The sequence below is a fragment of the Eubalaena glacialis genome, chromosome 1 (genome assembly GCF_028564815.1).
Source record: "Eubalaena glacialis isolate mEubGla1 chromosome 1, mEubGla1.1.hap2.+ XY, whole genome shotgun sequence".
NCBI classification, from domain to species: domain Eukaryota; kingdom Metazoa; phylum Chordata; class Mammalia; order Artiodactyla; family Balaenidae; genus Eubalaena; species Eubalaena glacialis.
In genome coordinates, this window is record NC_083716.1 from 206497611 (window position 1) to 206524296 (window position 26686).

The following is a 26686-nucleotide window of genomic DNA, read 5'->3' on the forward strand; positions in this document are numbered from 1 at the left end:
AAAATATCATGGGGGAGAAAAGATAAGGAGACCATTTTAAATTGAGATAAACTGAAATGCGTAAACCTTGACTAGATCTTAAGAGACAACTGGGAAAATTTGAGAATAGACTGAAATTATTGTTTTTCCAACTGTTTTAATGATATTGTGCTATGCAGAAAAATGTTCTTTTTGGAGGATGCATGCTTAAATATTTGGGTGAAGTGACATGATGTTAGCAACTAACTTTCAAAAGATTTAGCAAGAAAAAAGGAGGTATAAAGAAAGCAAGCAAATGAGGCAAAACTTTAACAATAATCTAAGTTGATATAGATTACAGTTGCTATTATATTAGTCTTTCAACAATTTTACACTTGATAGTTTCCAAATAAAAATCCCTCAGAGCTCACTCACGTGTATAGCCTTTTCTTTGTCCCCACTTCCACTAGTAGAAATCCTATCCATCCTATAAAGGACCTGCACATACCCCTTACCTGAAATACTTCCCTAGATTCTTCAACTCCTATGCCTATCTCTGTCTTTTGACTAGATTATGAGTCACTAAAAGGCAGGTACCATGTTTTATTCATTTTCTTTCTTTTTTTTTGTCCTCTCACAAACCTAGCAATTTGATCAAGATCAAATCAAGTCATCTATTGCAATCCAAGCTTCGTTTCATAATAAATTACAAATGGTACACGTAGGCCAGAGATCCCAAATGCTGGCTAGTCTACTGGCTATATCACAACCACTTGGCATATCTTCTTCTAAAAGACAGTGTTCCAGGTACCATCTCAGACCCAATGAATCTGAATCTCTGGGAATGGAGCATAGAAGCCTATATATGTTTTGTTCTGCTTGCGGGGAGTGGGGAGAGGCAGGTATTAATTACTGAATATTTTGCACCCAAAAAACAATGACAAAAACCCCACTGGGGATCTTGCTTTTTGACACCTCAGGAACTCTACTAAGTATACCGCTCTACCCAACATGTGATGTATGGAGAAAGGTGAGAAAAATTATGATTTTGAGCCAATCATGGAGACATACGTTAGCAATGAACTTCCTCCAAGTTTCTCAATCATCATGGCCAAAAGTTTTTTGATAGATACCACTGTGTTTTCCTTGATGAAAAATTTGTACAGCTCCACCAGATTCCACGGATTGGGACATGGACATCTTTGGGGGACAATATTCAGCTCACCAAAATCCCCCACATTGGTTCTTTCATGTTTCTCCTTGACCACATTGTTCAGGTGTGGTAAGCTTCAGCTCTAATGAGTGTGGCTTCCCTGAAGTTTGCTGACAGGGAGGATCACGAACTCCTGCACTGCCAGCTTGATGCCAGCATGAAAACCATTGCTGATCACAGTGAAAGCTGGAACAGGCAGGATGACTTCAGGATCGCCAGTGGATTCACAATTCTGCGACAGAAGGGGGAGTCCCTTTTCAGCAGCTCTGGCCTTACAAACAGCAAGATATTCCTAGTATGGTGTGCATACCAAATTTAGACCTGTGCTCAGAGCCATCCAACTCCATCATCACTTTGTCACTCCTCTTCTGCTGCACAACATTCAGTGGCTTGCTAATCAGGGCAGGCCCAGTTTTACTGAGGTGCTCAAGAGACTCTGAGACACCTTTTCCCACAGTGAGCCTTAATGTCTTGAGCTCTAGGTCTCATACCAGTTGAGGCATCACTGGATACAGCTCTGAAGAGACCTCTTTGAGTGCAGGACCCACCTGAAGAGTGGGATTTCCGTGAGACCCAAAGATCTCTCTGACAAAGAGCTTGAGATTAGGTATGGTGAATTTCTACTCATACTTCCTGTCATGTAAAAAAGAAGCAGGGGAACGGGTCTGCAGAGGTCAAGTGAGTGTTCATAGGCTCGCAGGCCTCTCCTTTATTCTCCTGAGCTCTTGGCCCACTTGGCTTCTCTTCTGCAATATATGTTTTTTTAAAGCTCCCTAAATGATTCTGATGTGCAACCAGATACGGGAACTACTGGTACAGGTCTTCAAGAAAAATAAACTTTTACGATTATAAAACTTTTCAAATAAAAGTTACATTTCCTTTTTATTAGCCATGAAATAAAGCATCTTTCAAGCTAAATTACATTACATTATACTTATTACATGGTACACAACCACTGAACCAGTTTCAAAAAAAACAAATTTCATATTTCAATTTATTCAGTAAGGAGACATGAAAAATAAATAATGAAGGTCCTTTTTACCCCCTTCTTCCCTAAATTTATGTTTATACCTGATATATATTTTGTGACACTGAAGTTATGGCTTTTTTAAAAGCACTGTATACAGTACTTTTAAAGAAAATGATTATAAATGCAACTAATTTGAGAAAACAGGACGTAAACACTTTCACCTGCTGGTTTCTACCTCAGCATCTCCTTTGTCATAAAGACAATAATGCTATAGAAATTAATGTTTGGGTATAAATCACAGATACAATTTTAACATTTTCCATAATCCTGAGAAATTCTTCAGTATTATATAATCGAAAAATCAATTCCAAATACATCTGTAAATATCTTATAAAAATACACTTAAAAACAAGAATGGGAAAAATTCTAAATACTAGGTAATTACTCTGAAGGTGAGCTGGCACTATGAAGAGGCTTTGATTCCTTTATCTTTATCAGGATATTCTTCCACATCAGAGGAGAACATCAACTCTGGGAGAGAAGATGAACAAATCACACTCAAAATGATTTCCCAGTATCTCAAGAAGAGTTTTATAGCTTAGTTATAAACAGTCTTTAAATATTGACATATTATATGATAATAGAAAGCCCTCAAGTACAAGTAAGAACTCTTGATAGTGAAATCTGATTTAAAAGGTGAACTAATGACAAATGTACACATTTTGCATTTTGAGATATACAAGTTTTGAATGTATTATAAACCCTTGAAAAATAAAACATATATAATAGAGACAATATAATAACTCTTACCAGGAAATTTAAGTCACTTAGAGAATCCAGGATCATTAGACATCTAAGAGGTCTAATTCTATAGTGATCATGATAACCTAAAATGTAGGACACAGATGCAGTGGAGGACCTGGAACTAAGATGAGGTGTGTGCCAGGATATCTTAAATATGTTACCCTATTTAATCACCATAACAACCCTTTAAGCGAATATTATCATCCTCAATTTATATTTCCTTTTTTTATCCACATGGAAATGTTATTTGACTCACATGACCCTAAAAGCAGGATTCTGGAAATATTTAATAAGTAACACACACTTCGTGAGCTACACAAGCCAGCTGCATGCAGCTTCAATCCCAGCCACAGTGCAGAATGTTATTAGTTGACATTTCTACATTTAAACTATTACTTAGCATAGACACATAATTTATTAAAACACCAGGAAATACAAAAAAAGAAAACCTTAGGAATTAATAAAATAAAGTCCCCTGATGTAAGCATTAGATGAAAAAATCTTTGAATGACTAAAAACTATACTGAGTGAAAGAAAAACAGCAAAATACTTAAAGCTTAAGAAGATTTTTAAAAATACTTTAAATATATCGAAAGGAATAATTAGTGAACAACATGAGCAATGGTACATTTATGAATGAAAATACACATGAAGATTACATTTTTTGTCTTGGTTTTTACAAATGGAAATGTTGAAAAGATTCTCAGTTCCAAGACTTCTGAGACATAGGCTATAATCAGTTGGTCAAACTGCAGTTAAATGCTCAGGATGTTTAACAAATCAAGAATAAAATAATAACCAAAGTCCAGAAAATATCAAAGATATTCAAGGGTGAAATTGTGGAACATCTGCCAGGAAATACAACTTACAATACAAATACTAAGCAGTTCCCAAAGCAGTGCTGAAAAGACTAACAGTTTGCTAATGTGACTCTTCTTCAGGTGTTCCAAGAGGGGTCTGAGGACTAGAGATTAGCAAATCTCACTTCATCCTGGGCACACTAAAGGTAGGATTACTAAACACTTCATTAGACAATGAGGGGTTAAGATTTTGTGGCAGGTAGAGGAGGAGGTAAGAATAAATTCACTTGAATATGTGTCTAACAGAGGCTAATAGATGAAGCATGATTTATTTCACATTAAGAGATACTTTGATCAGAAAAAGACTAGGAGAAACGAAGAGCAAAACTTCCTATAAAATACCTGAAGCGTTCCAAGAGAAGAAATGCCTCCAAAATATGAGAAAGGACCGCAGAAGCCCCTCATTAAGTATTCGATACTTCAAGACTACAGCTCTCCTATACACTCCTCCCTGCTTCTCATGGCATTCTGTTTCACCACTTTATTATTACTCTTCTTGTGTTAATTTTACTTTCAATATATCTTTGTTATTGAAATGTTGTAAGCTGTATCCTTTAAAAGAAGATTTATAAAGTCATTATAGAAGATTTTATGATATACTATTTTTTCTTTAATACATACCTTCACTAAGATCCATGCCTGGCCTATAAGACAAAAAAAGCCAAGATAATCCAACCAGAAGGGCCACCACCAGATTCACCACAATCCATGGCTGGAGAACCTGTTCCTCAACTCCTTCTGCCCTAAAAGTACAGAAATACTCATTAGAAATGTCTTCATTTTGGTCCATATATCCAGATATATCTATTTCATAAACTTTAAAAAAAATGAGCAGTCCTCACCCAGAGGAATAACAAGCATAAACTATAACTTCCCTATAAAATAACACCATATATATCATGAGAACAAAGGTTCAAATGTTATTGAATTCTAAACAGATTTGCTTTGTACTCAGATGTAAATGGAAATTTACTGTTGGCAAAGAATTTTTCTAAGTTTCCCTTCCAACAACTGTTAGTGCTACTCTCCAGTCATTCCTTTCTCTCTTAACCTCAAGCCCCTAGCCACTCTCTTCAAACAAGACTGCCCCTCTAAGTTTTGTGAGGTGGGATCTCAGCCGTCCTGTCACTCTCACGGTTGGCCACTGATCGGCGGAAGCAGACTCTCCCTAGTCCGCTCTCTTTCTGGCCTGCTTGGTTTCCTGACTCTATCCCAGGTACCCACTCCCATCACTACTCTGCGGTACCAGGCTCCCTGACTGGGGGTGAGGATGTGGGGCTCCTCCAGTTCACCATGTAATGATTTATTTTAAAACCATAACTTCAGAGATTTAAAACAGATTTTTTTACAAAACATTTCATTAGCAATGCAGGAGTATACAACAATAGTTACCCATTAACCAATGGAATAGGGGTTTTTTTGGCCATAATTTTGGAAACAAAAACAGGGCCCTCAGTATTATTTATAGATGAAAACAAGTAAAATAGTGAAAGGCTAAGAACAGCACCTTTACTCCCATCGTTGCTGTTATTACGATCAACAATTACTAATGCTACTGTGAATTCTTACCAGAGGCTACCATTAACAGAAGAAGGTGTGTAAAGGTGGATTCTGTCACTTGTCATTTGTTGACTCAGAGATAATATAAGAGCAGTAAAGTACACTGAGAAAAAGACAAATGAATTACTAATAATGTATTTTTAACAATTATTTTTAATTAATAAAATTAATTAAAAATTAATAATTTTAAATTATTTTTAATTTATAGATTACTTTAAGGTCAAAAAATAATCTGTACTTTGGGGACTGATGATACAAAAAAAATTTCACTTGGTCAATTTCAATAGGCTGGATAGTCTTACATTATTTTTCAAGAATATAGGTAGAGAAGGGTCTTTTGATGCTCACTATTTCATCATTAGGCTGACAAGAACCTAGAAGATCTTTTAAGAAATTAAATGACTTACTCAAGGTCCTAAAATTAGTTTTATTAATATTCTCATAATTAGAACAAAATTTATTGCAAATTATCAAAAAGATATAAAATAGTTTTTGTTATTAAAATGCCCTATCAGCTCAATCTGTTTAATGTCAAGTAGAAAACGCAAAAGTTAAATATTAAGCAATATAGAATAACAAACTTTTAAAAGTTATTTAGATAACCTCTATTAAAAAATAATTCTATCAAAATTATGCCTACCATGGTTTTTTAATTACAAATTCTGCTGAATAAATATCTATATGTAATGTTTATAAGTAGCAAAAATATAAAGTCCCTTTTAAAATAAAATTATACTCTTTCTGGTTCAAAGTTACACAGTTATCAAATTAAACGATTTACTCACAGAAAGATGCTAAAGCTGTTGGATCCAGGGCAAGAAAATTTCGGATTGCTACTGATGTTTTAGCAAAGTCAATCCTAGAAAATACAAAAGCCTCTTGTCACAGTGCAGTTGTCAACTTCTTACAAAACTGTACTCTCCGGACAATAGTTTCTTCCTTCTCTATTTTAATGCTACCACATGTGTTGTCTATTACTAAGCTTTAAGTAGCTACAGTTTATACTTAACACACATGAAAGACTATCTTATTTACAAAGGCAACATAAAACATTTAACTAGAAGACTATTTTAGTCATCATTCCTTTAGAGTAAAGAAGAAACAAATTAAACTTGATTGGCAAATTTCATTAGATTCTATTATACCTCTTTCTGTTACCCATATTATTGGGTTATAAGTTGTTTTTCTTAATGTGTTGAATTGTGTTCCCAAAAAGATATATTGAACTTCTAAACCCTGGTACCTGTGAACGTGACCTTATTTGGAAATAGAGTCTTTGCAGATGCGATCAACTTAAGATGAGGCCATTACAATGGGCCCTAATCCAATATGACTAGTGTCCTTATAAGAAGAGAAGACACACAAAGAAAAGACTAGACTGTCATGTGACAACAGAAGGAGAGGTTGGAGTGATGCATCTACAAGCCAAGGAACACCAAGGACTGCCAGAAACCTCTGGAAGCTAGGAAAGAGGCAGGAATAGACTCTCCTTGGAGCCCTCCAAAACGGAACCAACCTTGCCCACACCTTGATTTTAGACTTCTGGATTCCAGAACTGTGAGAAAATAAATTCCTGTTTCAAGCCACCCAGTTTGTAGTACTTTGTTACAGCAGCCCTAGGAAACTAATACAATACCCAGAGTCTTGTCTGTACCTGATTCAGTTCATCTGGAAGAGGTTTGGGACTTTCTGAGTTGATTATATTTGTATGAAATTTTGGACTTAGAGTTGATGCTGGAATGGGTTAAGACTTTGGGGGGTATTTTTGCTCACAGTAGTCCCATCCCCCACCCCCCCAAAAAAACCAGAAACAGAATGGCTTTTTTAAAAAGTCAAAATAATATTAATATGCTATAATTCTATTTTGAAAATGTCATAGTCAGTCAGGGACACATTTTGCTCAACACCTCCTCCTGAAGAAAAGTTAGAGGGATCTGCAGTCACAAAAGTCTTACCTGTCAAAAGCTGAAACTGTACTTAGAGCCAAAAGCAAGTAGAGAAGACTCTGGAATGGATATGCTAACGTCTTGTATTGTTGCAGAAGGTTTGAGAGGTTAGAAAGCTTGTCTCCTGCTAAAACATATATCACAACAATATTCCACACAGCACAGCCAGCCAAGAAGCCATGAGAAAAGAGACCAATCATCCTGAATGGAAAAGGGTTTCATTATTATACATGAATGACAAAAGTAAAAAGCTAAAACATTCTTCCAGTCTCTTCACATATAAGAATAAAATTCAACATCTTACAAAAAGTAAAAAGTTTTTCTTTTTACTACACTGATAGGCAGATCATTTAACTCTAACTGAATGTTTAAAAGCTATACCCACCACCATTTTAAGTTGTCAATTTTGTTAATAGTATTGAACAATCAACATTTTTTTTAAAAAATTATGGAACATTTGTTTTAAGAGAAGTCCAACAAAATCAGCCACCTGAAAGCCCGGTTCACTGACAGTGCAACATCTCTGGTGGTCCAGGAAGGCTTCATGTCCATCGACACATCTATCTTTTCTGTGGTCTTTATCAACTCTGAGCGATCAGCAGCTTGGAATCGCCCTAAGAACACAATACACAACTATAAACAACTAACAAGAGGGAACCCTGGTGGTCTTTCTTATTATTCTACACTTAAGAACCCTCACACTGAGACTGAAATTTTGCTGTTTTCCTATCTAAAAATTCTCCCTGATTTGGTCCCTATTTCAGAAGGCTCTTTTCTTTCAGTTTATAAAACATACTATTTTTTTATCTTTAAGAAAAGTAAACAATGTCCTTGCACTTTCTTCTCGACCCAAAATAGATGTTAAAGTAACAGTCTTAGAAATCAATTATATTTAATGAAATACAATAATGAACTTGCAACTCAGAACAAAGTTTGGAAACCCTTAACATAACATAGTCTAAAAACCTCTAATTTAGAGACTTTACGGGTATTAAAGTTTCAATCCCAACACTATAAAAGTAAGTCAATATTTGAAAACACCTTAAATTTCTTAGGAAAAGATGACAGTTAGTGCAGCATGGCATTCTGTGATGACAGAAAAGAAACTGGTTGTTTCATACACTTGTCTTAAGAAGATGCCCATGGAAGGTACCAGTTCAAGTGTCAGCACTGCAACACCGTGAGCACAGCTTTATGCTTTTGCTGCTGATGAGGAGGCTTCTCCTCCTCATTTATCTGCTGATCCACAAATGAACCTCAGGAAACAGGAAAGGTTCCATTATCCTTGCCAAACCTGGCTGTCAAGTACTTTGGAGGAGGAAAGACAGAAGTACGACACCTAATTTTCCCAAAGAAAAAGCAACTTCTGAGCAGACTAGTGGTAACTTTTATGGTCAGTTACTTTACTAGGGAAGTTTCTGTGCTAAGGGAAGCAAGAATAAAAATGAGGATTGAGTGATATTGCTTGAAAATAGACTGAAGTAAATTATGGTCACATGGTAAACTAGTAAAAGCCCTTAACTAGAAGTCATGAAACCTTGGTTCGAGTCCCAATTCTGCACTAACCAACTGTGAGACCCTGCGAGAGTCAGCCTCTCTGGATTGCAGGTTTCTCACTGGCCAACGACGCCAAGATCCCTTAGGTGGGTTTTTATGGAATCAGAATTCTAAAACAATTTATGTAAAATCTAAGTTGCAAATTTTAGGACTAATCTTTATGTTTTAGATGAGTTCTTTAGGCAGAATATTCAAAGCATATCCAAGGGAAAAGCATATGGTCATGATCATGCTTTCAGTAGATTTTTCTTAAACTCTGCAAACGTAGTCTTATAACCAATGCAGAACTATTTTCCAAAAGAGTATGTAGCTATAATGTTGTATTTATTATTTGATATGGTAATACCATCATGTATCTTCTCTTATTTTTAATTGTAGCATTTCATTACCTGCTCCACCACCAATACCACTACCGATTGCAGAAATCTGGTAAAGTACAACAAAGAATAAAGAAATGGGTGGGAGTAGAGGGAGATTTTTTAAATTACCCATAATTCCATAACCCAGAAACAACCAGCATTAATATTTTGGCATATTTCCTTTTAGTCTTTTTTGTCCTATGCAATTTTCTATAGTTGAAATCAAACTACATGCGTGTATATATGTTTATTTTTCATTAGAATCTTCCCATGAAGTGAAAAATTCTCCCTAAACATTATTTTTAGTGGTACAGAAGATTTCATTGTATAGATACGCCATAACTGTCTGAAATCATTCCCCTCCTGCTTTACATTTAGGTTTTTTCCAGTTTTTCACTCTCATGAATAACAACGTGATGATTAGCTTTATGTACAAATTTTTATCCATATTTTTGCTTATTTCCTTAATTCAGATTTCCAGAAGTATAATTCCCAGGTCAAAGGATACCCTTGCATAATTCTTAAAGAGCTCACATTCCAAAACAAGGACCTACTTACGGCTTTTTTCCACAAACACTTTCCCTACAGGCTGGCTAATACCAGTGGGTGCAGTCAATACAGACTGTTGTTCTGGACTACTTTGCTCATCAGTAATTATGTCTTCATCTTCAACTCCTAGCTCATTGGCATAATGTAATTCCGCTGGCTGGGTTTTCCTGTAATCAGGGAGAAAGTAAGAAAAATGGATGATTATTAACTTTTTACAGACCCAAATAAGGAGGTACCTGTGAGTCTCATGGGAAGAGCCTTGGACTTGGAGTCACAAAATTTGGCTTTTACTCAAATGGATCAGTTATTAACTGTTATGCACAGCAAGTCACTTTTATTTCTGTGGGCCTCAGTTTTCTCATCTGGAAAATGAAGTGACTGAACTAGATTCGTAAGCTTCTTCACAGATTTAAAATTACATGATTCTATATAGATATTGATCACTATTTGCAGAGTCACTTCCAAGTACAAACAAGTTATATAACTTCCAGTGTACTTCTTTAAAGAATACCATTATATTTTACCTGACATTAATTTCCTATGTTAAAATAAACATTTTTATGTATTGCTAAAAAAATCATAATTTGAATTCTGTTAACATGAGAAAATAAATAATATAGCCTACTTTATTAATATTACCTTTAATTTTTAATATCTTTAATATGTAATATTTTTATTACTTATACAAAATCTTCTATTTGTGTTCCTCTTCTTCAGAGACAGCTCCTAAAATTTTTTATTTAAATACAATATTTTACTTTTCTCAGTGGGTTTACTCTTTTCAAATTTATCCTTAGATTGGTTTAACTGATATTTTTGTACTATTACTTATCCTAGAGATATACAACTACAAGTATTTAATAAGACTTAGAAGCTGCCATTTGGGAGCTTGAAATTAAGCATCAAGGTAACTCTGCAAAATATTTAGAAGGACAAATAAATTCTTACTTTGTCTTCCTTCGAGGTTTTTGAATAGCTGGCTCCTCAGCTGGCTCCACATTGATACCATTTTCATTTGGTAATAAAGATGAACTAGAAGTCTTCTTCTGGGTAAAGGCAGTCTCCAATTCTGAAAATAAAGTAGATTAAGTTTTCAAATTACCAGGATGTAAAAAGAAAAGTAATGTACAAGACTTCTGCAAGACAAAAGAACTTTAAGAATTTTAATTGGCCCCCAATTTTTTTCACCATCTTACAAATTTTTAATTTTTAAAATTTTACACCTCTAAACACTCAAGTGAAAGTTTGAAATTGTGATACCAAACAATATAGAAAAAAAAAATTAAGTAATCCAACACCCAGGGTGTGTCAGAGATCTCCAAGATTACTTCCAGGTTCTGTGATTCACTCAAAGGACTCACAAGTCATTTACACTCATGGTTACACTTTATTACGGGGAAAAGACATTAAGCACAATCAGCAAAAAGGAAAAAGCTCATGGAGCAAAGTCCAAAAGAAAACAGGTACAAGTTTCCAAGAGTCCCCTATCAATGAAGTCACACAGGATATGCTAATTCTTCCAGCAACAAGCTGTGTCAACACATATGTCGCTTTCTCTTCCAGGCAAGCTCATCAGACACTCAGCGCCCAGGGTTTTTATTGGGAGTGATCACATAGGCACCCTCTGCCAAGCACATACCAAAATTCTAGACTGCCAGAAGAAAAGCAAATATTTAGCATAAATCACATTGTGTGCGCAAATGCATAGTGAGCCACCCTGATAGAGAAAGCTTTATATCAATGTAGAAAACTGTTTACCAGCCAAGATCCCAGATGCCAGTCACAAGGCCCTCTAGAAAGTAGGCCTGTCCAGACCTGCTGTGTTAACTCTTTTCTGCACACAAGGTATTAAGTTCAAGTGAGTCAATGGACCCTTCTAACCCACTAGCAACTCTTCCTATCTGGAAATACAGGAAACGGAATGCCCTCAACGTCCCGAAAATTCTATTTTAAAAAACACTTACAGCCTGGGCTGGAAATATAATATAAGCAATAGAGCCTACCACAGATGTTCTGAACAAAACAAAAATCAAACAAAATTTAAAACCCAGAAATTTAGAAACCTGGACCTGTAGGGGTAGGTACATTCTAGAATGGCAGTCACAAGTACTCTTTGGCCTAAACTTAGTTGGGTCCTGAATTTTCTAAAAACAGTCATTTCTATTAATACATTTTTTTCATAAATTATAAAACTATAATTATATAAAATTATATTAAAATATAATTTTTCAAGAATTATAAAAATTATATTTTTTCATGAATTTTCATGAATTATAAAACTATATAGATATATTGGTATCCATCTTGATTTTCAAATTGTACCCTAACTGAATTACTAAGAGAGTAGTATGTTTCTTTTGAATTTTTGAAATTTATTTTATTTTTTTATACAGCAGGTTCTTATTAGTCATCAATTTTATACATATCAGTGTATACATGTCAATCCCAATCGCCCAATTCATCACACCACCACCACCACCCCCCCGCCACTTTCCCCGCTTGGTGTCCATACATTTGTTCTCTACATCTGTGTCTCAATTTCTGCCCTGCAAACCAGTTCATCTGTACCATTTTTCTAGGTTCCACATATATGTGTTAATATGCGATATTTTTCTCTTTCTGACTTACTTCACTCTGTATGACAGTCTCTAGATCCATCCACGTCTCAACAAATGACTCAATTTCGTTCCTTTTTATGGCTGAGTAATATTCCATTGTATATATGTACCACTTCTTCTTTATCCATTCGTCTGTCAATGGGCATTTAGGTAGCTTCCATGACCTGGCTATTGTAAATAGTGCTGCGATGAACATTGGGGTGCATGTGTCTTTTTGAATTATGGTTTTCCCTGGGTATATGCCCAGTAGTGGGATTGCTGGGTCATATGGTAATTCTATTTTTAGCTTTTTAAGGAACCTCCATACTGTTCTCCATAGTGGCTGTACCAATTTACATTCCCACCAACAGTGCAAGAGGGTTCCCTTTTCTCCACACCCTCTCCAGCATTTGTTGTTTGTAGATTTCCTGATGATGCCCATTCTAACTGGTGTGAGGTGATACCTCATTGTACTTTTGATTTACATTTCTCTAATAATTAGTGATGTTGAGAAGCTTTTCATGTGCTTCTTGGCCATCTGTATGTCTTCTTTGGAGAAATGTCTATTTAGGGCTTCTGCCCATTTTTGGATTGGCTTGTTTGTTTTTTCAATATTGAGTTGCATGAGCTGTTTATATATTTTGGAGATTAATCCTTTCTCCGTTGATTCGTTTGCAAATATTTTCTCCCATTCTGAGGGTTGTCTTCTCGTCTTGTTTATGGTTTCCTTTGTGGTGCAAAAGCTTTTAAGTTTCATTAGGTCCCATCTGTTTATTTTTGTTTTTCTTTCCATGACTCTAGGAGGTGGATCCAAAAATATCTTGCTGTGATTTATGTCAAACAGTGTTCTTCCTATGTTTTCCTCTAAGAGTTTTATAGTATCTGGTTTTACATTTAGGTCTCTAATCCATTTTGAATTTATTTTTGTGTATGGTGTTAGGGAGTGTTCTAATTTCGTTCTTTTACGTGTAGCTGTCCAGTTTTCCCAGCACCACTTATTGAAGAGGCTGTCTTTTCTCCATTGTATATCCTTGCCTCCTTTGTCATAGATTAGTTGACCATAGGTGCGTGGGTTTATCTCTGGGCTTTCTATCTTGTTCCATTGATCTATGTTTCTGTTTTTGTGCCAGTACCATATTGTCTTGATTACTGTAGCTTTATAGTATAGTCTGAAGTCAGGGAGTCTGATTCCTCTAGCTCCGTTTTTTTCCCTCAAGACTGCTTTGGCTATTCGGGGTCTTTTGTGTCTCCATACAAATTTTAAGATTTTTTGTTCTAGTTCCATAAAAAATGCCATTGGTAATTTGATAGGGATTGCATTGAATCTGTACATTGCTTTGGGTAGTATAGTCATTTTCTCAAAATTCATTCTTCCAATCCAAGAACATTGTATGTCTCTCCATCTGTTGGTATCATCTTTAATTTCTTTCATCAGTGTCTATAGTTTTCTGCATACAGGTATTTTGTCTCCCTAGGTAGGTTTATTCCTACATATTTTATTCTTTTTGTTGCAGTGGTAAATGGGAGTATTTCCGTAATTTCTCTTTCAGATTTTTCATCATTAGTGTAGAGGAATGCAAGAGATTTCTGTGCATTAATTTTGTATCCTGCAACTTTACCAAATTCATTGATTAGCTCTACTAGTTTTCTGGTGGCATCTTTAGGATTTTCTATGTATAGTATCATGTCATCTGCAAACAGTGACAATTTTACTTCTTTTCCAATTTGTATTCCTTTTACTTCTTTTTCTTCTCTGATTGCCATGGCTAGGACTTCCAAAACTATGTTGAATCACAGTGGCGAGAGTGGATATCCTTGTCTTGTTCTTGATCTTAGAGGAAATGCTTTCAGTTTTTCACCACTGAGAATGTTTGCTGTGGGTTTGTCGTATATGGCCTCTATTATGTTGAGGTAGGTTCCCTCTATGCCCACTTTCTGGAGAGTTTTTATCATAAATGGGTGTTGCATTTTGTCAAAAGCTTTTTCTGCATCTATTGAGATGATCATATGCTTTTTATTCTTCAATTTGTTAACATGGTGTATCACATTGATTGATTTGCATATATTGAAGAATCCTTGCATCGCTGGGATAAATCCCACTTGATCATGGTGTATGATCCTTTTAAAGTGTTGTTGGATTCTGTTTGCTAGTATTTTGTTGAGGATTTTTGCATCTATGTTCATCAGTGATACTGGTCTGTAATTTTCTTTTTTTGTAGTATCTTTGTCTGGTTTTGGTATCAGGGTGATGGTGGCCTCATAGAATGAGATTGGGAGTGTTCCTTCCTCTGCAAATTTTTGGAAGAGTTTGAGAAGGATGGGTGTTAGCTCTTCTCTAAATGTCTGATAGAATTCACCTGTGAAGCCATCTGGTCCTGGACTTTTGTTTGTTGGAAGATTTTTAATCACAGTTTCAATTTCATTATTTGTGATTGGTCTATTTATATTTTCTATTTCCTCCTGGTTCAGTCTTGTAAGGTTATACCTTTCTAAGAATTTGTCCATTTCTTCCAGGCTGTCCATTTGATTGACATAGAGTTGCTTGTAGTAGTCTCTTAGGATGCTTTGTATTTCTGCGGTGTCTGTTGTAACGTCTCCTTTTTCATTTCTCATTTTATTGATTTGAGTCCTCTCCCTTTTTTCTTGATGAGTCTAGCTAATGGTTTATCAATTTTGTTTATCTTCTCAAAGAACCAGCTTTTAGTTTTATTGATCTTTGCTATTGTTTTCTTTGTTTCTATTTCATTTATTTCTGCTCTGATCTTTACGATTTCTTTCCTTCTGCTAACTTTGGGTCTTGTTTGTTCTTCTTTCTCTAGTTCCTTCAGGTGTAAGGTTAGATTGTTTATTTGAGATTTTTCTAGTTTCTTGAGGTAGGCTTGTATATCTATAAACTTCCCTCTTAGAACTGCTTTTGCTGCATCCCATAGGTTTTGGATCGTCGTGTTTTAATTGTCATTTGTCTCCAGGTATTTTTTGATTTCCTCTTTGATTTCTTCAGTGATCTCTTGGTTATTTAGTAACGTATTGTTTAGCCTCCATGTGTTTGTGTTTTTTACGTTTTTTTCCCCTGTAATTCATTTCTAATCTCATAGCATTGTGGTCAGAAAAGATGCTTGATATGATTTCAATTTTCTTAAATTTACTGAGGCTTGATTTGTGACACAAGATGTGATCTATCCTGGAGAATGTTCCGTATGCACTGGAGAAGAAAGTGTAATCTGCTGTATTTGGATGGAATGTCCTATAAATATCAATTAAATCTATCTGGTCTATTGTGTCATTTAAAGCTTCTGTTTCCTTATTTATTTTCATTTTGGATGATCTGTCCATTGGTGTAAGTGAGGTGTTAAAGTCCCCCACTATTACTGTGTTACTGTCGACTTCCTGTTTTATAGCTGTTAGCAGTTGCCTTATGTATTGAGGTGCTCCTATGTTGGGTGCATATATATTTATAATTGTTATATCTTCTTCTTGGATTGATCCCCTGATCATTATGTAGTGTCCTTCCTTGTCTCTTGTAACATTCTTTATTTTAAAGTCTATTTTATCTGATATGAGTATTGCTACTCCAGCTTTCTTTTGATTTTCATTTGCATGGAATATCTTTTTCCATCCCCTCACTTTCAGTCTGAATGTGTCCCTAGGTCTGAAGTGGGTCTCTTGGAGACAGCATATATATGGGTCTTGTTTTTGTATCCATTCAGCAAGCCTCTGTCTTTTGGTTGGAGCATTTAATCCATTCACGTTTAAGGTAATTATTGATATGTATGTTCCTATTACCATTTTGGGTTTGTTTTGTAAGTCCTTTTCTTCTCTTGTGTTTCCCACTTAGAGAAGTTCCTTTAGCATTTGTTGTAGAGCTGGTTTGGTGGTGCTGAATTCTCTCAGCTTTTGCTTGTCTGTAAAGCTTTTGATTTCTCCATCAAATCTGAATGAGATCCTTGCTGGGTAATCTTGGTTGTAGGTTCTTCCCTTTCATCACTTTCAGTATATCATGCCACTTCCTTCTGGCTTGTAGAGTTTCTGCTGAGAAATCAGCTGTTAACCTTATTGGAGTTCCCTTCTATGTTATTTGTCGTTTTTCCCTTGCTGCTTTCAATAATTTTTCTTTGCCTTTAATTTTTGCCAGTTTGATTACTATGTGTCTCAGCGTGTTTCTCCTTGGGTTTATCCTGTATGGGACTCTGTGTGCTTCCTGGACTTGGGTGGCTATTTCCTTTCCCATGCTAGGGAAGTTTTCGACTATAATCTCTTCAAATATTTTCTCTGGTCCTTTCTCTCTCTCTTCTCCTTCTGGGACCCCTATAATGCGAATGTTGTTGCATTTAATGTTGTCCCAGAGGTCTCTTAGACTGTCTTCATTGCTTTTCATTCTTTTTTCTTTATTCTGTTTGTAGCAGTGAATTCCACCATTCTGTCTTCCAGGTCATTTATCCGTTATTCTGCCTCAATTATTCTGCTATTGATTCCTTCTAGTGTAGTTTTCATTTCAGTTATTGTATTGTTCATCTCTGTTTGTCTGTTCTTGAATTCTTCTAGGTGTTTGTTAAACATTTCTTGCATCTTCTCGATCTTTGCCTCCATTCTTTTTCCGAGGTCCTGGATCATCTTCACTATCATTATTCTGAATTCTTTTTCTGGAAGGTTGCCTATCTCCACTTCATTTAGTTGTTTTTCTGGGGTTTTATCTTGTTCCTTCATCTGGTACATAGTCCTCTGCCTTTTCATCTTGTCTATCTTTCTGTGAATGTGGTTTTTGTTCCACAGGCTGCAGGATTGTAGTTCTTCTTGCTTCTGCTGTCTGCCCTCTGGTGGATGAGGCTATAGTTCTGAAGGCTGGAAGTCTGAGATCAAGGTGCCAGCATGGTTGTATTCTGGTGAGAGCTTTCTTGCAAACAGATGTCTTTTTGTGTGTCCTCACAAGGCAGGGAGAGTGAGTGAGTGTCTAAGAGAGTAGTTTTAATTCAACTATATTTACTGCCAGTAATGAAATAAACTGTAGAGTAGGTAAAGCTGTCTGAGGGTCATTTCTGTCTCTCTTTCCTTCTCTGCCCTCTTCTGCCCACTCCTTCTCCTCTTAGTGCCCCCAGGCACTGTGGTATCCCATTTCAACTTGCACCTCAAAACTGTGCTCCATTCTCCTAACTTTTCTAGTTCCTGCCCTCTACTCCTATAATTCTTTCATCTAATAAGGATCTACTATCTTCTAAGAGGCAAGGAATTAGTCAGGGAAACTATTTTGTAATAAACTATTCCTTGGGGCTGATGTTAATAGGAGAGAGCTAATTTCCCAATCTTTGTTCCTTCCTTTGTTTTACTCTAAGAAAATCTATTGTCTTTTTTCTAATTATTATAAAAGTTATACACATAAAATATATAAAAATTAATAAAACATAAATGAAGAATGAAAATTTTTAAAAATCATCCCTAATTCCTCCTTCTAAAAAACCTACCACTGTTGACACTTTGCTATAGCCTTCCATTCTTTTTACATATGTGTACGTATATACATATGGTCTGGATTGTATTGTGTCCCCCGAAAAAGATATGTGCAAGTCGTAACTCCCGATACCTCTGAATGAGATTTTAGAAATAGGGTCTTTGCAGATGTAATCAAGTTAAGATGAGGTCATGCTGGATTAGGATGGGCCCTAAATCCAATGACTGTTGTCCTTAAAAGAAGAGCAAAATTTGGACACAGAAACACAGGGAAAAATCTGAAGACAGAGGCACAGAATGGAGTTATGCTGTCACAAGCCAAAGAATGCCAAGAATTATAAACAACCACCAGAATCTAGAAGAGGCTAGGGTGGATTCCTTCCTAGAGCCTTTGGAGGGAGCATGGCCCTGTGGACACCTTGATTTTGGACCTCTATCCTCTAGAACTGTCAGAGACTAGATTTCTTTTGTTTTAAGTCATTCAGTTTGTGGTAATCTGTTTTGGTAGCCCTAGGAAATTAATACAACATATTTTACAAAAATGGGATCCTTTGATACATACTATTTTATAATCTTTGTTTTTGACTTAACAATATATTACTGATGGTTTTCCATGTCACTATTTTACTTTAACAATCCTTTTAATGAGTACTTGGTTTCTATTAAATGGGTAAAACATGATTTATCTAGGCAGTATCACATTGTTAAATATTTGGTTATTACCAGTTTCTACTCTTATGTTACAGTTAGCATCCTTTAATTACTGTAGCCATTGTAGTTACTTCTATTCCTATAAGTTCAGATAGGCTATATCAATTTATACTTTCTATCAGTGGTGTATGAGTATACCAATTTCTCACCAATACTTTTATATCCAACAGTTTGGGATTTTATAATCTTTAATAAGCATTGCCAGTTTGATAGCAAAATAATGATATAATATTCTGTTTACCTTGTGAATAGTGCTGGGACATAGTGAGACTCAAAAAATGTTGGCTTTTGCTCCATTATATTACTGTTAATACAGAATTTTTCCTTTCCCCACTAATCTCAATGTCCATTTCATAATATACCAAATTCATATACATACCAAGATCTGAACTTTCTGTTTTGGTCCTGAATTTGTACCCCTTCTCATAATCTGTACAGATACGATCAAAAGAGATCCTCTAAAATATTCCTGACTTAACCCATTGGAGTTACTCTGGCGATAAAAATTTTAAGCAAAAAAGAAAAAACTGGGATATGGGTGGGGAAAAATAGGAACAGACAGGTTTTTAATCATACCCCCAAAATCACAACTGCTGTCACAACCTAACCTTAGTTTCTTTACATACCAAGAGGTAGCTTCGTCTTCTTCTGCCTCCTTTGAACAGGAGCTTCTTGATGTTCTATGGGGTCTTTAGTTGGTGGCTCACTGCCCTCAGGTGGCCTGTGAACAGCAGTCTGAACAAGACCTTCCAAAGAAGCACTAGCTACAGAGAAACGGAGTTGGAAAAAATCGGGATAACTTGAGCAGAGATTACTAAGTCTTAAAAATATAGGGAAAGGGGGAACTGGAATGTTTCCTATATAATAACCTCCTCTCTTACAGAACTAATTGTGCCCCAAATCTTGATTTCCTCCCTCCTCACCTGTAACTTTGAGCTTTAAGTTGGGAAAAGAAATAAATGAGGGAACAAGGAAGAATGAGGAAGCAAAAAACAAGGGGGCTAGAAAGAGGAACAAAAGAAAGGCAGGAGGAAAACTGCTTCTGAACTTTCAAAAAGGTGAAAATGTAATGGAAACTGTCACCATAGGAAACGCTCTTGTCTTATGCCTTGAGAATTATCAGCCTCTATATAGTTTAGTCCTTCATTAATAAATTAACACATGATAAAGTCATCATGGATAACTGGAGTTAAAAGATAACTTAAAAATCTCTTCATCTGATCATTCATTTCAATCTCTCCCCTCATCAAATCTTTGAACAGATTTCGACCCATTTTGGCAGATTTGAATTTTACTTCATTACATTCACTACATTGCTTCTTCACAAAAGAAGAAATACAAATGAGTGAATAAACAAATGAAAAGATGCTTAACCTCATTAGTATTCAGAGAAATGGAAACTAAAATAAGCTACTTTTTGCCCACTAGGTTGACAAAAAGAATTGAAAGGCTGATATTTTCCAATGTCCTCAAGGATTTAGCAAATGTGACACTCAAACTCTGTTGGTGGCAAGAAAATAACAACTCCCTTGAAGGCAATTTAGCAGAAATTTATCATATTAATAATGCACAGGTCCTTCTGTCTAGCAGTTTTACTGCTAGCAATCCATCCTACAGCAATATCTCTTCTTCCCCACCACCCACTATTTTATGTAGAAGAACTGCAAATTGTAGGAGTGAAAAATTTGAAGTACCCTAATTGAACAACAATTTTAATAAAAGCCTAGCAATACACCTCCTTTTTTGTCTAGAGCACTGATTTTTTTCTCTTTTTTACAAGAAAAAAAGCTGGTAGCTAGGATAGAGCCCTACCTCTGCTACCCCAACTCAGTCTTTATTGCATCCTTCACCAGTGACCTTTCTAAATCCACATGTACATGTCTGTACTTAATTGTGAGTATATTTTTAGGGCCTAGCATTTCAGTATCTTTGTGAATCTAAGTCTCTCTGCCTCTGTTTTCTTTTTGTTGCATATCTGTATGTCTTTCTCTATGCATCCATTTCCATTTCTCTCTTTTCCTCCGCCCACCATGTATTCCACCATTTGTTAGGCAATGATAAGCTAATACAAGTTTCCAACCAGGTATAAGGTATGATCAGCTACGAGCTTTAGGAAGTTCATCCAGCAGTGGTGGGCAGGACCGACTAGGGTGGAAGAAAGCTAGAAGTACAGAACAATGTTGGAGGCTACCCCAATAGCTCAGGTGAGAAGAAGAAAGGAGCTAGGCTAACTACGGTCGTGACAGTGGAAATGACAAGGGGAAAGAGACGTAAAAGATACTACAGAAGAAGCAAGCTTGTGAGAGGCAGCAAGTAGAGTGAAGCGACCAGTGAGAGGCGACTGAGGTTTCCAGCCCCAGTCACTGGGAGAGTGGGGGTGGGGGTGGGTCCATTAACAGAAATTTGTAAGTAAGCAGTAAAACTTGATTTATTGTTGAAAGTGATGATAAATTCTGGACGTGCTGAGTTTGAGTTACTGATGGAACGTCCAGGATTATCAATGAATGAGACAAAAAAAGTTCACAGAACTTGCTCATTATTGGAGCTTTAATACCTGGATGATATGGCCCTGCCTTCAGACTCATGTTCTAATGTAGAGACTCTCTGACTGAAATGAGGGATCCAAGAACCTTGTGTCTCTAAATCCAGTATCCTGTTCAAGGGTCTGGAACCAATCATAGCTTAAGACAACTTATGTTATCTAGGGATGAAAGACCTCAAAGAGTCCAAGAATGTTGTGGAAGTAAGATCCGGGGCAGCATAACCCTTTATTACACAAATGTTTCTAGATACTCTTCAGGCTGCCCACTACCTTGTCCCTCACTGCCACCAAGAATCCCACTGCTTCAAAGTGAACTGGATTCTATCGTTAACACAGCAGTGACTTGGGACTGGGGCCTGGCCTCTCCCTGATCTGTGATATTTAGCATGCCTGAGGTCCTGGAAAAACTTGTGATCCCACACAACAAAGAACACTTCTTACCTAGCGTGGTTTTTGTTCTGGGCTTCTTTCTCTTAGGACGACTAAGTGGAATATCATCTATAAAACAGAAAGAACAACAGAAAAGGCTGCCTAAAATTCAATGCAGGGAAAAGTCAAAAGGGAACTTTTAGTAGGGAGGACCTTTCCCTCTTTTCCCCTGGGTCCAGCCAATTTCTATACAGTAGGGGAAGAAGGCAAGAGACTGACAAAATCAAAGGGAGCCCATAGTATAGTACCGGTAGCTCACGGCTGGTCAGTAATGTTATAAATTGTGACAGAAAGTGGGCTCACCAAATATTCATCTGATCCCCTACATTTCCCAGCCCCCTTGCACTTAGGTGTGGCCTATGGCTGGTTTTGGCCAATAGGCTGCAAGATGAAGTGATCTGTGCCATTTGGGGGCCAAAACATTGAAAAAGCCAGTGAGTAACCCTCCAGCTTCCCCTTCCCTTGCTGTGGCAACTGAGAAGGTCTCATGTTAAGATGGCAGAACCACAGCATGGAAGTAGCCGGGATCACTACATCATTAGTGAAGAGGTAGAGAAAGGTAACTGTCCTGGATTGTTGCTACGATGGACTTGCATTAACCAGAAAAACCCCGTATCATATTAAGTAACTGAGATTTTGGGGTTAGTGTGACATAACCCAGCCTATCCTGATGAAATGAGACAAAGGAAGATGTAGTCCCTATTATGGAACTATAATCTAGCCAACAGTTATATTCTAGGTGACTCCATTCAGGGATGAATGCTTTTTAATTTATAAGGTCAAATATCAGCCACATAACTAGTGTTATATATCAACCATCCTTTAAAAACGGCAGTCATAGGAGATTACTATGATAAAAAAATTGTAGCATTATAAATTATACTATTCAGATTCAAGTTTAAGAGAAAATGAAGGAATCAAACTAACTTTCAAACACCAAATACTGTATTTAGAAAGTTTTACATTAACAGTGAACTAACTCACCTTGATTAGCACTTTATATGACACCGACCAAATTTAATCAGGACAGAGACAAAAAGAGAAACTCTGTTAATTAGAAATCTATTATATTGTTAGACTGAAAATTGACTTAAATCATTACAAATTTAAAATAAAATTAGCTTTCACACAAAATCAGCTAGTTTACAAACTAGCTTATTAATTATCAGTAATAAGCTGTTTAATAAGACTAACAAAATAACCCCAATATTTTCTGAACCTACATATACATATTCCCTACTGTCTATTAATAAAGTGGATTAAACAGATTAAGAACTCTTATTTTGTCACTGATTAAAATCAGCTTAAACTCTGAGGAAGCTATTCTAGCAAACAAAAGAGGATCCGAATTCTGATAAACAAGACATTAAAACATTCAGAATGGATCCATTATCCTAACATGTGGACATTTAGTCTCTGAAACAGAGCATTTAATTATAACTGTTATCTTGATGATTCAAGAATTATTCATCTTTAAACTTTCAGGAAGTCTCTTCTGAATTATTATAATTGTGTAACAGTACTAGTCAATTTTTTTCACTTTATTCACTTTGCATTCTTAAAACTCAATAATAAAACTACTGTAAATTATTTTTACCTTGGCACAGGTGGAAGGGCTCGTGGAGGACGCTATGGGGAAAAGAAAAAGAAAACTGCTTGTAAGTAAAAACCTTAGAGCATCTTTACCTCGTGTATTTCAAATTTTTGATAATCCTATTCGTCAAGTGAAACCCAGGAGGTACTGATGAGAATCAGATGGGCAATTTTAATTTGTCTTATCACTTCTGAATTTCATATAAAGTTCCTTCCTTCCTATATTCCTTAATGTCTACAGACCAGGCTCTGTTCAAGGATCAGGGATATAGTAATGAACAAAACAGAGGGATCCTTGCTCTTATGGAACTTACACTCTAGTGGTTAAGTATTAGATGATAACGTTAAGTATATATATTATATATATATATATGGAAGAGGACGAATGAGGAGTGCTACTTTAGTTAGGAAAAGTCTCTCTTTAGTTAGGAGATATTTGAGCTGAGACCTGAATAAGAAAGGAGCCAAAGGGGAGCAAATACAAAGTCCTTTATAGGAGATTGGGCTTAGAGAGTTCCAGATAAAAGAAGGCCAATAAGGATGAAGCACAGTTATCAAGGCATGGGCAGATTAATTAGGAAGACAAAGGGAAGGAGCCTGGATTTTTTTTAAATTGGGGTATAGTTGCTTTACAATGTTGTGTTAGTTTCTGCTGTACAGCAAAGTGAATCAGCCATATGTACACATATATCCTCTCTTTTTTGGATTTCCTTCCCTTTTAGGTCACCACAGAGCACTGAGTAGAGTTCCCTGTGCTATACAGCAGGTTCTCATTAGTTATCTATTTTATACATAGTTGTTATATATGTCAATCCCAATTCATCCCATGAGCCCCTTCCCTCCTTGGTGTCCACTCATTTGTTCTCTACGTCTGTGTCTCTATTTCTGCTTTGCAAATAGTTTCATCTGTACCATTCAAAAGGGATTAAAGACCTAAACATAAGACCGGACACTATAAAACTCTTAGAGGAAAAGATAGAAAGAACACTCTTTGACATAAACCACAGCAAGATCTTTTCTGACCCACCTCCTAGAGTAATGAAAATAAAAACAAAAACAAATGGGTCTAATTATACGTAAAAGCTTTTGCACAGCAAAGGAAACCATAAACAAGATGAAAAGACAACCCTCAGAATGAGAGAAAATATTTGCAAACGAAGCAACTGACAAGGGATTAATTTCCAAAATATACAAACAGCTCATGCAGCTCAGTATCAAAAAACAAACAACCCAATCAAAAAATGGGCGGAAGACCTAAATAGACATTTCTCCAAAGAATACATACAGATGGCCAAGAGGCACGTGAAAACATGCTCAACGTCACTAATTATTAGAGATTTTGTTTTAATTCAATGGGAAGCCAATGGAGGTTTTAAGCCACATAGTAACATACTTTTAAAAAACATACTCTGAAACATACAGTGTGAAAAACGCATTTTAGGGCAGAAAGGAAAAAAAACTTATAAATGCTATTTTACATGAATAAGAAAAGTGTTTGCAGTTCAGAGAAATTACAGTTAAGTAGCACTCTGGAATCTTTCAAAATAAAATACTAACAAAAATGCCTAGAAATCAGTTTAATGTTCCAAGTATCTCAAGCTGCTTGCAAAGGACATTGGTTTAAAAAGGTTAAATTTTAAACACTCGTAGTTTGTTCCACAACTGTCCCATTTACCTATCCATTCATTCAAAAAGTGTGTTACTACAAACGCTAAAAGATTAGGACAAGGCCAGCTGTCTTAACACTATCCAGTAGTCAAAATTCAACCAGCAAAAAAGGATAGTTATTGTTCTTTCTATCTATCTACAAAGTGGTATTGTTCTAAAGATGCTATGGACCGCTTTCTAACCAAAGACTCAGTTCACACGATAACTCCACATTTCAAAAGTCCCGCAAAAATGACGTATCATCCATCCAGAAACCCAACCTCGACACTCCTCAAAAGTAGGACGGCTCAACTGAACTGAAAGTAACTAAGGCTCGCTTACCACCTGCTTCTTCCCCATTCCGTCTAAAGCTAGGCTGCCCGGCAGCCGCTGACTCCCAGCCGCGGGTCGCTCACACCCCGCCCGGGTTCACACCCGCCCAGCGGACCCCGCGCACAGGCGCAATGCGTCATCGAACTGCGCCGCAGAGGCTGCTGTGGCCCGCAGCCTCCTCTATCAGGGTGGGAGCGAGGGGGAGCGCGGAGACCTGGTGTGGCTTTTCCAGTCTACTCCTGCGGAAAAGGGGGCGTCGGAGTCGGGGCTGACATGCCCGGGAGGAGAGACTCCAGCGGGCGCGGTGTAGCAATCACGATTTTTCCCACGGTTTCCCAAGTGGTTGCGGTGATTTGTTCGAGAGAAGTGAGAGAAGACCAGGATTAAAAGTCCCCGCTGGCAAACGGCTATCTCTTTCCCGGGTGGCTAAATGCCCTCCGGGAGGAGTCGATAAAGAGACCCTCTGTGGCAGGCCCCGGACCCGCAGGGGCAGGGGCGGCAGCGATGTGAGGCGTCGTCATGGCAACATGCGCACTCAGGCCCCCGGAAACTTCAAGCCTGGCTCCTCGCCCAGCTCCTGGAGTTCGGGTCCGGCCTTGGGAAGAACTTCCAGCCCCCACCCCCAGCCCTATCCTGTAAGCGCCAAATGGGCCGATGCGCGCGCTCCCCGAGCTGGGCTCTCCCCTTCTGGTCCCCAGCATGTCGGTGTCCGCTCCGCCCCAGAGGTAGCGGCTGCGTTAAGGCAGCGGCCAACGCGCCCCTCACCGCTCACCGGGTGGTCCTCCTCCACCCGGAGCCCTGAGTCCGCCCTCATAGCGCTGTGCCCGCCGGGCTCCCTCGGCGCAACCGCCGCTGGCCCGAGCCTGGCTCCCCGCGACGCCGCGGCCTCCGGGACCTGCGGGAGGCGGGGGCTTCGCGGCCCATGACTAAGCCACCGCCCCCGGGCCGGGCCTCCGTCCGCCCCCGCGTTGCCAAGCTCCGCGTTCCAAGGCGTCGGAGTTAAGAGACTCACCCGTTTAGCCACCAGGAGCGCGCGCGCGTGTGTGTTGATACAGGCAGTTCTCAGATTCTCTCCAGTTGCGCGCACGCGTGTGTGTGTGTGTTACAGGCAATTCTCAGATTCTCTCCAGTTGTTTGTGAGTGTGTGTGTGTGTGTGTGTGTGTGTGTGTTGATACAGGCAATTCTCAGATTCTCTCCAGTTGCTTATCCTCCATCCAAAGAAGCACGGCATAAAATCAAATCCGGGATCACATGAGTGTTAAAAATGACTTAATTTTCTTCGTTTTGTTTGGTCGGGTTTCTTAGAAAAATAACACATTCACTTTAAATTTTAAAACTACAGATGTTTTGAAGCATACACTCTGTTTTATAGTTAAGAAAGAGCAGAGGGATGGCATGGATGTGGAAAAAGTTAGGGAATGATGCAAAAGATGAACAGATGCTAGGGCAAGAAGAGCGACTGGAAGTCTCAGACTTAAGGAAGTAAGAAAAACAAGACTTCGTGGAATAACATCCTCATCCCGTGGTTTTCTCAGATGTTGGTCTCTAGCACTAAAAATCCATTGCTCTTTCCTAATTTAGGCATAAATGTAGATACTGGCTTTTGGGAAAATTA

At 37.4% G+C, this 26686-nt stretch overlaps 1 protein-coding gene and 1 pseudogene across 1 annotated transcript; both read right to left on the bottom strand.

Annotated features, from left to right (window-relative positions):
- Positions 1–998: 998 nt before the first annotated feature.
- On the bottom strand, positions 999–2518 carry LOC133091859 (alpha-enolase-like; annotated as a pseudogene).
- Positions 2131–25884, bottom strand: TMEM237 (transmembrane protein 237). Its single transcript, XM_061203966.1, has 13 exons — positions 25825–25884; positions 23095–23126; positions 22482–22492; positions 21510–21566; positions 19153–19290; positions 10725–10845; positions 9786–9943; positions 7802–7925; positions 7321–7512; positions 6151–6224; positions 5375–5468; positions 4427–4548; positions 2131–2672 (listed from the first exon to the last, which is right to left on the bottom strand). Exons 1-13 carry the CDS (start codon positions 25882–25884, stop codon positions 2605–2607), a joined length of 1251 nt encoding a protein of 416 aa, XP_061059949.1. The 3' UTR covers positions 2131–2604.
- Positions 25885–26686: the final 802 nt, after the last annotated feature.